At 35.8% G+C, this 13314-nt stretch overlaps 1 protein-coding gene across 7 annotated transcripts in view; it reads right to left on the reverse strand.

Moving 5' to 3' along the window:
- ABCC9 (ATP binding cassette subfamily C member 9) overlaps positions 1–13314 on the reverse strand; it is a 164595-nt gene that overhangs the window by 9862 nt on the left and 141419 nt on the right. For all 7 annotated transcript variants that reach the window (XM_021666844.2, XM_021666845.2, XM_021666847.2 and 4 more), the window contains 6 exons: positions 9876–9977; positions 8919–9039; positions 7252–7382; positions 6120–6198; positions 4133–4241; positions 1992–2095 (listed from right to left, as the gene is read on the reverse strand). In XM_021666844.2, coding sequence (XP_021522519.1) covers positions 1992–2095; positions 4133–4241; positions 6120–6198; positions 7252–7382; positions 8919–9039; positions 9876–9977 — 646 coding nt within the window. The remainder of the gene's footprint in view (positions 1–1991; positions 2096–4132; positions 4242–6119; positions 6199–7251; positions 7383–8918; positions 9040–9875; positions 9978–13314) is intronic.

Genomic DNA, 13314 nt, shown 5'->3' on the forward strand with positions numbered 1-13314 from the left:
TTCATTATACCATCTCTCTAGACTGTTAAGTACCAAGTGGATAAGGACTGGATTTGTTTTCGTTTCAATATGTCCTTAGTACTGTGGTATCTTACACAGGAGCTGAATAATCCACTGTTGTATGGATAAATGAATGGTATGTCCTCATTATCCTTTTCTTTTTTTTATGTCCATCTATTTTTCATAAACTGTACTATTGTGAGTTTAAGATAAATTCTGTTTACAAAATGTCTTTTTTTATTAGAATTCAAACACAGTTTCCTAAAGTTCTGGGGGTAATTTCTATTGATTATATTCTAATGCTATCAAAGTCTTACAGTTTGTCATGAATAGAAGATAGGTATTTATTTTCCAAATTCTAATTTATATATAAAAGAGGATGCTGGGGATAAGGAATGTTTCCACTAAAGCTGGCCTGAACCAAATCTTCATTAAGCAATTGGTCATCTTTACTAAGATGATAAGCATAATATACAGTCCGTTACATAATGTAAATACAATCTCCTATTGCCTGTGCTGTACCATAACCTCAAAACACTATGCCCACGATTCTAAACAGGTGCATGTAGCTCTCATGTTAATGAAGAGGATTAGAAAGATGCAATAGTCTGTCTTTTCAACTATTAGTGGAGAGAAAGGGGATCTCTAAATGCCAAGAGAGAATGTTCTATAAGCATGTATTAATTTTTCAAGTAGACTTGCTGGGCTTTCCACAGGAGACATTAAAAAATTATTATGGGAGCTAAGCAAAGTGGGGCACCTACAGTCCCAGCTACTCAGGAGGATGAAGCAGGAGGATCACTTGACCCCAGGAATTAGAGGGTGTAGTATGTGATGGTCATGCCTGTGAATAGCCACGGCACTCAAGTCTGGGTAACAGTGAGAACTTGTCTTGAAAAAAAGGAAAAAAATCACTATGGGAAAGTTCATCCAGAATTCTGGAATTACTTTCACAACCTGACCCTGGCAAGTCAATAAAACTTTCCTTAAAGACATGCTGTCTTAACTTTTGTTTGTGGCATACTTTCTCCTTGGAACTTAATTAAAATAATAAAATGTAGTGTTTTTGAGTTGGCTCTCCTTTTCAAGTAAACTAACAAATACACGTAATTTTATTTTGTAGGTTGATTTTTAAAAATCTAGATGCCAAACAACACAATTAGGCAATAATAAATTGTATATTAAATTTAGAATATCAATCAACTATTATCTTTCCTATTGCTTTCTTAGATGAGTTAAGAAAGCAGAAGTTTAGATGTTAAGAAAGCAGAAGTCAAAAATTATATGTTTGATTTAATGAGTTAAAGACAGTGATTTTAATCTGTGATTAATCTCTGTGATTTTAATAATCACATTTTCTTTCATTCTGTTATCACTTATTTGTCAGAAATTGTACAACCTCTGGGATTGAATTTTTATCAGTGATTGAGTACATGTTGTGTTCTTTATGCACTTGGTTAAAACTGATACTGCCTCAAGGCAATGCACAACAATGTCTTCAAACACAAAGAAACTTATGTCATATCAATAAAAAGAATTTTCCCTTCTTGCAGCAAGGAAAATGGCTACTAATGTGGCAAAACTGCCTTTCCCTAAATGGTGCCAAAGACTTAAACCTAACAACTCCTGCAATCCTCCCATTCATTTCCTGATGGTAGGTGATCAGACAGGTCAACTGAGCAAGAATAACTGCAGGGAAACATCCATTACAATGACCCATACCAACCAATTGTGAAAAGATGGCAGAGATAGATGTATTAATTGGAATATTTTGGAGTAGTCACATAGAACAGAATTTGTTACTGGGTTCATTCTCTGGTACCCCATGCAAGAACAGTAGAGTTTGAAATATTCTAATGACTTTTAGGATATTGTTGTAAATATAAGGAGATTTAACACTAAAGTTATGTGATTATAGCATAAAATATAGATAAAGATATGTAGGATTAATGGCATATATAAAAAATAAATATACTATTTGGAAAATATACCTAGACCTCCTGGTAGAGATTTGACCATATTCTTCAGCTGAGCAATTTCTAAGGCTTCCCAGAGTCTGTCATCTGTGCATTTGCACTCTGGATCTAAATTAAATCTGTAGGGAAAAATTAGTTAATCAATAAGTAAAAATAGAGAAACTTTTATGTACATTTACTTATTGCTTTTCTTTCCTTACAATGTAAGTTCCATTTGTTTGGTTACTGCTGTATATTCAGCACCTAGAATAGTGCTCAGGGCAGTGCAAACACTGAATTAGTGTTTGATGAATGAATGCATAATCTTAATAGTATAAAACATGGTCTTGATGATATTATTATATAACTTAATATACATTATATCATATAACCAAGTTTGTTACATAGATCCATTGGCTCCAAATAATGCTTGTATAACCCGAATAGTATCTAGCAAAATATTCCTGCAGAACTGATGCTACATACATACATCTCTGTGGGAACATATGACACTATTTTAGATAGGCTATGCTGCATCACCAGCAATAGTAGTGTATTGGTCCATTCTCATGCCGCTATATGTTTATAAAGAAAAGAGACTTAGTTGACTCACAGTTCTGCTTGGGGAGGGAGGTCTCAGGAAAATTACAATCATGGCGAAAGGGGAAGAAAAAATGTACTTTTTCACATAGCAGCAGGAGAGAGAGAAGTGCCAAACAAAGTGGGAAAAGCCCCTTATAAACCCATCAGATCTCATGAGAACTCACTCACTACTATGAGAACAGCATGGTGGTAACTGTCCCATGATTTAATTGCCTCCTGCTGGGTTCCTCCCATGACACTTGGGGATTATGGGAACTACAATTCAAGATAAGATTTGGGTGGTGACACAGCCAAACCATATCGAGTAGTATGCATAATAAATATTCTTGGAGATAGAAATTCACTATGTCATTCCTAAATTACTGGATACATCCAGAAGTTTTAAAGTAGTTTTACAACTGAATATTAGGCAATCTTACACATATTTTCTCTTTAATTAGTAAAAGGAGGTGGCAGACACTTCTTTGTCTAGATAGAGGTGAGAAGCAAGATAGACAAAAGATGATCAAATGAGAGATGTGATCTGGGGGATGATGCTGATAGGATTTTTCTCTGTGTCACCACACAAATCTCATCTCGAATTGTAATCTTCACATGTCCAGGGAGGGACCTGGTGGGAGGTGATTGGATTATGGGGGCAGTTTCCCCCATCCTGTTCTCATGATAACGAGTGAGTTCTCATGAGATTTGATGGTTTTAAAGTGTGGCAGTTACCCCTTCACTCTCTCTCTTTCCTGGCACCATAAGAAGATGTGCCTTGCTTTCTTTTTGTCTTCTACCATGATTATAAGTTTCCTGAGGCCTCCCCAGCCATAAAGAACTATGAGTCAATTAAACCTCTTTCCTTAATAAATTACCCAGTCTCAGGTCATTCTTTATAAAAGTGTGAAAACAGACTAATAAAGATGCCAACATGGACTTTGGAATCAGATGAACTTCAGTTGGAATAGCAGTTCTTCCACTTACTAGGGGTATGAAATTGGGTTAAGTTACAGCTTCTTTGAGTTTCAAAATTCTCGTCTGTGAAATGTGGATAAAAAATATGTACCCTAGAGTAATGGTTTGAGGACTTAATCAGATAATATTTTATGTATTTTTTTTTTTTTTTTTTTGGTGGGAAACCCTGAACCAGGCAGGAAAACTGTAGCAGCTTTATTCATAGAAATTTTGGCTGAAGTAAAGTTATAAGGGGTGGAGGGAGAGGTAAAAGGATTAACCAAAGTCAGAATATCTGCTGAGGCCAGGCCAGACATACAAGTTAGACTGGATATCTAGGATATCTAGGATAGAACACCTTAGAAATGTCTGCCAAGCATCACTGCTCTCAAGTATAGAGAACAAAGTGGCTTTTATAGAAGCAAATTGTGAGGGATGAAATCTCCTGGAAGCATAATTTTTATAGGTTAATTTAGCAACTCTAGGCTTTTCCAATCCAGATTGTAGGACAGCATATTTGATTTTGTTGTCCTGATATCAGTTCACTCATACCTGAAAAATGACTCTGAGTAAAACCTTTCTAAGAGTCAAAGGCTAAATCCTAAGGCACACAGATGTTTGCTGAACATGTTACCTACCTAATGGAACCACTGAATAGTATTGGATCCTGCAGAATGATTGAAAGTCTAGAACGTAGTGTGTGCAGTGGTAATTTAGAAATGTCTATCCCATCAATGACAATTTTTCCTGTTAAGGAGAAACAGAAATTACAGGCATGTAGTAAGGTAACAAGTAAATAATATTTGTTCACAAACTAAAAGTTCTTTCCTAGTTCAGGGTTGAAATTCAGAAGACCAACTTTTCCATTTAAGCGTTAAAAACATCATGTGTCTCTAAAAAAATACATGTTTGGTGATGGTTTGTTTTTCTTATGTATTTCTCCTAAAGGAATTCAGAGTTTTTATTTGGTTTATGTGATCATACCAACCAAAAAGTACTTTTACCCCTTACTGAGTCCTTTCCCTTCTTGTATTCCCTTTATCCTCCTTCCCACTTTATTTCTCTTCATGAGATTTATCAGAATCTGATATTCTGTATACCTTATCTTTTTAATTGTCTGTTCCCCAACTAGAATATAGGCTCTTTGAAAACTAGGATCTTTGTCATTCATTCCTATATTGATTTAATGGTACAATGCATTACAAATAGAAAAGACAATTCTGTGATACGAATATCAAGTTTTAATAAATTTCTCCACACTGCATATGGACTCATAGAGATTTGTGCAGTCTGGATGTTGTTTCTCCACTGTCATGTGTGCAGTTAATCATATCACTTATTGCCCCATGAGATAAGATGTCAGGCTCAGAATGGCAGCTGCAGTCCTTTTACCAGATAGATTTAGAGCAGGCAAGGGTGATTAGCTTAACCTATGTCTTTCAAGAATAATAGATCAGAAATAATAAATTATGTATTAAAATCTTAATAGCCTACTGCTATTAAAAAGAGAATAAATCACTGATAGTGTTCACATGGGACCTGAAATCATGTGTCTGGACTCATGAGGATCAGGCTAACCTGACATGATCAGTCATAAACATAGTGTTTCAATGAAAAATGTCAATTGTTTTTGATCACTTAATTGCCTTATAACTTAAATCCCACTGAAAGTCCTTAAAGTATCTGTACATTATTACTAGCCATGGAAAAAGTAAGCTGCTAACCTAGTGACAGAAGTTTATCTTCTTCCTGAATCTAAACCTCAAAGAAATTATACTTACTCTAGTTCCATGTTGTTCATAAACTGACCTCTTTATCTCACAGAGCTGTTGTGTAGATTAAATTCAATAATATAAACTGTCAAGTACAATAAACATGCAAAGTGCTATAATCATCATAATCATTACAGATAATAACAGTAAGCACTTCCTGTACTGTCAAGTACAATAAGTTCGGTCAAGTTTATTGCTGGATCCTCTTTCATTCAAGATACCTGATGTGCTGGCCTATATATAGGCCATCTGATAGAATAAATTATGTGACTTTTTTTAAAAACAAAGATTAAATTGTTTCTATGCTCTTGTGTATCATATTATTAATAATTTGGTGGATGAATAAATAGCTGTGTACATTGTTATCATGAGCTTTATCACTTTACAGCAAAGGTTGCCTCCTCACAAAATGTTCAATGTCATTAAACCATGATATTAAGCAGATGATGGTAAGAGTCATGTACCAAAATTTAAAAGGCAGTTTACTTATCTCCTTGCACTTTTTTCCTTTGTTGGAAAGAGATATATGTTTAGTCTAAAGGAAGCAAGGCAGTTGTCCTTCCTCTTCCTTTCTCTTGAAATGCCACCTCCACCTACTGCCATTCAAAGTGGGTGGTTTTGTTTTCATTTTACCAGTTTATTAAAATGCTTTAAGGACACCACTTTATTTCCCCAATTCTATGTCCTTTCTTTACTTTTGGGCTGTTTATTTGGGATATCTGCCTTGAACCATGTGCAGAGCACAAAGTCCTTATAAATATTTGCTTTTTATTTCTGCAGGATTAGGTAAATTGATTTTTTTTTAAAAGGAAAGCACCACATGGCCACTTAAAAAATTTAGTTAGCAACTCACCATCAAATATATCAACCATTCTGAAGAAAGCCAGAGATAAGGATGATTTCCCACTGCCAGTGCGACCGCATATGCCCACCTACGAAAACAGCTGTCACTCAAAGAGAAGAAGACTCAAAGGACAGAAGATTAGCCTAAGTTTTGTGTTTTAATTTAAACAAGATATGATAAAACTATAATTATATCTAAATAATTACATTATAGATATTTTTTCTTAGGTCTACATTATGAATTATCATCAAGATAAAAACAGGCTGGGCACAATGGCTCACACCTATAATCCCAACACTCTGGGAGGCTGAGGCAGGTGGGTCACTTGAGGTCAGGAGTTCTAGACTAGCTTGGGCAATATCGCAAAACCCCATCTCCACAAAAAACACAAAAAATAACTGCATGTGTTGGTGTGTGCCTGTAGTCCCAACTACTTGGAAGGTTCAAGTGGGAGAATAGCTGGAGCCCAGGAGGTCGAGGCTGCAGCAATTCATGATCATGCCACTGCACTCCAGCCTGGGTGAAAGAACAAGACCCTGTCTCAACAAAATGAAAATATAAAAACAGTTCTCACCAAATCTTCAACGATTTCATTCTAATTATTTTTATTTCCACGTGGTTGCATTGTTTATCCTTCATAGCTTATTTTTTTTTGCATTTAGTATATTGTTGGACTAACAAATAATGATTTCCATGTTATCTTAGAAGTGATGGTTTTATAACAAAAAGTAGAATGAGTTCATTTTCTTCTGCCCACTTGTTCTTTTTATAATAACTAATATAAGTCATTTGGGAACTAGAGTTATTATGAATGCAAAGGTTCCCAATGGGATGGCTAATATGGCAGGAACCAGAAGACAGACATTTTTTAAAACATGCCTATTGTTGACTTTTCTGATTTTCATGGGAGATTAGTGAATTACAATATGACTTGGATAACATGTACTGTAGTCTGATCCTATCTCTCTTGTTTTTATTCTTTTATGCAGATAATTTGACCTACACCAGGTAGGGAATATTATGTGAGCCCAGTGAGAATATATTTACTTGGCTGGGAAGTCTGAAGAGCTTAGGCAGTAAAAAAACCAGATTCCATTGGAGGTTTTATGTATACAACAAATCAAATGCAGTGATTTCATACCTTTTGTCCAGGTTTGATGTAAGCCTTGACATGTTTAAGAACAGGTTTCAGATTATTTTCATATCTGACACACAGATCATGTATCCTGATCTCCCCTTCTTGTGGCCAATGTTCTGGAACTTGAGAAGGATCTGGAGGTTGAGGTGAGGAAATAGATAGATAATAGGTAGATAGAGACAGATGTAGAAATAAATGTATGCATACTTAAATACATTAACACATGTATACTTTTTTCTAAATTTAAAGTAATACTGAACAAAACTATGTGGCAGGTTTTTAAAAAAATTTAAATCATATTCAAATAAACACCTTTTGATTTAGCACTTTTAAGACAGTTTTTTCCTTTGGGAGGCCGAGGCGGGTGGATCACGAGGTCAAGAGATCGAGACCATCCTGGTCAACATGGTGAAACCCCGTCTCTACTAAAAATACAAAAAACTAGCTGGGCATGGTGGCGCGTGCCTGTAATCCCAGCTACTCAGGAGGCTGAGGCAGAATTGCCTGAACCCAGGAGGTGGAGGTTGCGGTGAGCCGAGATCGTGCCATTGCACTCCAGCCTGGGTAACAAGAGCCAAACTCTGTCTCAAAAAAAAAAAAAAAAAAAGATAGTTTTTTCATGTTTATTTTTGGAGCCTTAACCATCATCATGTCTCTTTAGCATTCCATCACTCAATTCTATTCAAAGTGGACAGAGATAGTTAGTTCATTTGTGAATTGATTTATTTGTTCAGTCAGTTGGTCATTAAACACCTAGGTTCCTAAAAAGTGAGAGGTACTGTGCAAGGTGCTGGGAATGTGGAGATGAAAGACACAGCCCAAGGTGCTTGCTCTGTTCTTGGAGAAGTGTCCAGTAAGTTAGCACCTACAGTACTTCATGGAGGCCCCATGATGAGGGCAAACCTATGGCGCTCTGGGAGCATGGATGGCGCTAAACTCAGAGGTCCAGGAGGGCACCAAGAGGAACCAGTGCCTGAGATGAATCTTAGAGGATGGGAGATGGGGAAATTTATTTTAAATATATGCACATAGGAGAACAAAGAGGAAAAGAAAGTCTAGCATGTTAGTGTGGCCAGAGTAAAAGTGGTGCAGGTGGATGACAAGAAATGGGACAAGACAGGTGGGCAAGGGTTGGCTAATGAAGGGCTCATGATGTTAGCTAAGTGTTCTGGATTCTGTCCTTGAAGAGCTAGATGGCTGTTGAAAGATTTAGGTAAAGGAATGCCTTTTAAGCTTGAGATTGGCATTAATAAAGATTATTCTGTTTTCAGTATTGAATTTCCTGCCAGTCTTATTCTAGCAAAGTTAAGAATCTCAGTATTTTCAGATCCAAATTTCTTGACATCTAAGTTAATAATGTCTTGAGAAAGATAATATAATAGTTTATAGTTTAGGTCAGCAATTAATGTAACAAAGCCCAAATATTTTTATAACCCACTTTAGATAGCATTAAATAATCCTTGTTTGGACTCTGTCTGGTTTTATCCAAGACTTTTCAGCCTAAAGAGTCATATCTTTTCAGGTGTACATAATAAGCAAAGCCAAGATGAGAGACAGTTTTCTGGATATTGAAGTGGAAAGCAGATGCAAAAACAACAATGTGCCCAACACACAATAATATTTGTTTAAAATGAATATTTAAGTGAAACAAACAATATTTAGAGCAATACCCATGGTGCCTTCATAGTTCTCTGACTCCATAGTCAGGAAACTGTTCACTTTCTTCACTGCACCCATCTGGACCTCCAGGTCAGCCAAGTTCCTCACAACCCAATTCAAATAATTGGTTATCTGTGCCAGATGATAAAAAAACTTCTTAAAATAAATTAAAGTAAGAAATGGGGGTAGTCACTAGAAATTTTGGAATGGGTTAACTTGGACTATTAGTGTATGTGTGCGGTACAACTCATAAGTGCTACAGAATATTAGAGACCACGGAGAATGTGATGCAATATATCAGCAAAGAAGGTGTCTGTTCCCTTTAAGGGTCCATAAGTGTCACTATTTTGTGAACTGTCCTCTAATTTCCCTACACAATGGATAGTGGTATACACTACTGTTTCCACTTATCTCGTGTATATTCCATTCATTGTAGTGTCCCCAACTGGGTTGTGTACAACTCAGAAAAGGGATCCCAAATAGCCTTGAGAGTACTCTGACCATGAGATCTGAGATGTTTTTAAAAATTGGTTCACAAGGTAGAAATGAATCCAAACTATACTATAAAGCTGGGTTTGGGCCCCAATCTACTATTATTTGCAAGATGTAATCGTTATGAATTTAAACCTCTCCTCTAATGTCCATGAATAAGAGTTGATAATAACTACAGAAAGAACCTCCAACACTGCACAAAGTGAGATTTCTTTCCCTTTCTTTCTTCTAAAAATGAGATACACGTGCACAACGTGCAGGTTTGTTACATAGGTATACATGCGCCGTGATGGTTTGCCGCACCTATTGACTGACCCCCTAACTTCCCTCCCCTCATCCCCCATCCCACAGTACGTCCTGGTGTGTATTGTTCCCCTCTCTGTGTCCATGTGTTTTCAATGTTCAACTCCCTGTTATCAGTGGGAACATGTGGTGTTTGGTTTTCTGTTCCTGTGATATTCTTTATCCATACTTACCGTAAGTGCATACAGAAGACCCAAGCCTACCAATCCAGAATTCGAAGACCCACTAATGGATGCAATAGATGCAGTGAGGACAATGCAAGCTCCCAGATAATCCTTTGAAAAAGCAAGAGAAAATGTTAAAAGACTACTCCCAAGTTCTTAAAACAAATATTTCAATCTTCTCACAGAGGTGATCATTAAAGGAATACACATCATTCCATGTGCATCCTGTTAAGTTTCAGAGGAAGAATACCTAAGATGTGTTAGAATAATAGCTTGCAATAATAGGGCTGGAATAGACAGTAATTCCGTGCTCTCACTAAGACAGATAGATAGATAGATAGATGGATAGATAGATAGATAGATAGATAGATAGATAGATAGATAGATAGATAGATAGATATGGGTTCAGAGAAGTTAAACATCTTGCCAGAAGTTAAGAAGTTAAGCTACAGTTGGTGGCACGAGGATCAGATGTAGGGTTTCCTTTTTTTCCCCCCCAACTTTCTACAACATTGAGTTGCCAGATAAGCAATTATTTTTGGACCTGATTTTCTAGCTCAGATTTCGTGTGTGTTTATGTCAGGATTGTGATTAGCTCCTCTGTGTGGTGTAGTGAGGCCCTTGCAGAAATTTGTCTCTGGTTAACTTGTTGGGATTTGTATTTGGTTGATGCAAAAGTCATGGCAAAAAACCACAATTACTTTTGCTGCAACCTAGTATTTGAACTTTTTGTCAACTATCTGGACTGAGAGTCTGGGACACTAAAACTACAGCTTTCACATAAATAAGAATAAGGGCTATATTTGCTCAGATAGTACAAGTATGGGCATGTCTTAATGTATTTAAATAGTGTATGATTCAATTAAAAACTCTTTTCCAAAATTAAAACAATTCTTTAATAACAGCCTTAAATTCAAATAAAAGATGGGGACACCTGTCCATTTCCTAACACTTTCTTTTTATCCCATTTCCCAGCACTCTTGGGTATTGTTCTGTCTCATCATTTAAAAAAGAAATTCTAAAAACTTCTCATGTTAATGTGTCACACGCCCCCAAAGCATGTAGAATTTGAGATATGGTCACTTTCTAGAATTATCTCAAGTCTCATCCCACTGGTGAACTCCTTCTCTAGCCAGATTTGTCTCTGGTTTCTCAAAAAAAAAATCTCACAGCTAGATAATAACATATTAATGACAGTAATGGAATGTTCAACGTGCTGAAGTCAAAGAATGAAGTTTCTCAAATGAGCTCACATGTATACATTCCGGCCTCTTTTAAAAACAGCTCCAAAGATCAAACTGTTGGAGAACTATCAATGGTCCCAGCCTTGGAATCAGAATCTGGGTTCAGACACTGACTTTGCCAATTACTAGTTAATGAGCAAGCAATTTAAAACTCTCTGAGACTCAATTTCTTCCCTAGAAAATAGAAATCATATTTAATTCACAAGGATTTTTAAAGGAATAAAAATGTTAAATACCAGTTAGATTTCCCTATCTACATGTACCAAGATGTCTTTTTTTTTTTTTTTCCGTTTGGATAATTTTCAAATGTTTCAAACAAGCTTAAAACTTTGTATGCATCATAAAACATCAAAGGTTAAAGCAGGCACTAAAATTCAGTTCCCCATTGATGCCCATGATCTTTACAAAGATTAAAGGAAAATAATCCATAGTTAATCCTTTGAGGCAATAAATTCCACAGAGGTAGTAAGTACTTCTTTGATTGCCTCTTCTGATGTATCCTTTTCTTAACAACTTGCCACACCCCTATCAGACAGTCTTTCTCTTTTCCCCTTTATTTGAATTAACTACGTGGATGCAGAGTTTAAGCAGTCTGGCATGTTCTCCTGCAGTTTATACATGCCAATGTGCTCCCAAATACTTCTAAAATATTTAGAGCAATATGAATTTTTTCCTTTCAGCCATTTTGTGTAAAGTTCATACTATCAAATTTATGTTATACATGCTATTTCCATATTATTTTTTCTAAAAGTCTCATAGAGTTTCTGTAATAAGTTGCAGAAAGTAAATTAGTACCAGAAAATCCTTCCAGCAAGGTCTGCCTGGCTTGACATTAAAAGAAAGTATTTGTCATCTGGCTTCTGAGAAATATCTGTGGGTGGTGTATGTTAAGGGTTTGAGGCGAGGTACTTCTTTTATTAACTTCTATTCTCTACTTCCTGCCAGCTGACTTCATTTATTCATTCATTCATTCATTCTTTTAAAAATGTAAGTCAGGTCATATAACTCCCCTATTTAGAATTAACAATGCCTTCCTATTATAATACATTCAAACTCAGATAGATTACAAAGCCTTTTAAGATATAGTCTGGATTTTGTTCCCTGTCTACTCTGACCTCATCTGAGATTACTTTCCTGCTCCTTCACTATACTCCAGCCACACTAGCCTTTTTCCTATTCTTGGGAATACATCAACTTTGTGCCAATGACTGCTTGAAATACTTGTCAACAGGTCTCTGATACCTGGCTCCTTCCCATCATTTGAGTGTCAACTCCAGTCACCTCCATGGAGAGGTTTTCCTTTCTTGGTCCCTAACTCCAGCTCTGTGCCTCTTCTCTATCCCACTGTCCTGTTTTGTTTTCCTCAAAGCACTCTGAAGTGTATGAAATGATCTTATTTGCTTGTTTACATGTTTATTGTCTATCTACTCTCATTAGAATCTAAGTTCCATGAGGACAGGGTCTTTGAATTTTTACCACTATTATCTCCAGTAATAGGAATAATGCTAAATATATTGATTGTAAAGTTTCAGTACTTTGTGGAGTAAATGATTAGATAAATTCACCCCTTCATAAAAGATTCACTGAGTTTTTCTATGAGCTGAATATTTTCCAACTTAGGGCTTCTCCTGACTTTGCTTTTAGGATTTATATGAATCATTTAAGGCTCTACCAATCTCATATCCAGATTTTAAAAGTTAAATATGTAAAGATATTACCACGGTACGTTTTTTCATAAAGTGGGAAGTCTGACACAGAGTTTTACAATCTTTTAACCCCATCTTCCATTTAGAACTGTAATATGACTGTCTCTTAAAAAGCTTTGCTATGTGTGTTAGGGGTTATTTCCTTTTCGAAAGTGAAAAGTACTTTTACCTAAGCCATGAATTTTATTATTCAGTTCCAAATTATTACATTTTTTTTTACTATTTTAATTGTGGAGAAAAAACTCACAAAATGTTGCTGTGTTTTTTATAAATAATAGATCTGGACTAGAATAGAACAAGGTCATATCTGAGACATTGAAACAACAAAAATCACTGGGTCTAAATAAATGGAAATTAAGCAATAGGCATAATATGAATATAAATATAATAAAGGAAATGTAAAACATTATACACTCAATTTCTCTCTAGTAAGTTTAGTTTACTATGGAAATCTTTGTGTTCTATATTGGGCTCCTGAATTCACTCACTGTAAAGAAT

The sequence above is a fragment of the Aotus nancymaae genome, unplaced genomic scaffold (assembly GCF_030222135.1).
Source record: "Aotus nancymaae isolate 86718 unplaced genomic scaffold, 86718_ANA_hifiasm-v0.15.2.pri h1tg000016l, whole genome shotgun sequence".
Classification (NCBI taxonomy): domain Eukaryota; kingdom Metazoa; phylum Chordata; class Mammalia; order Primates; family Aotidae; genus Aotus; species Aotus nancymaae.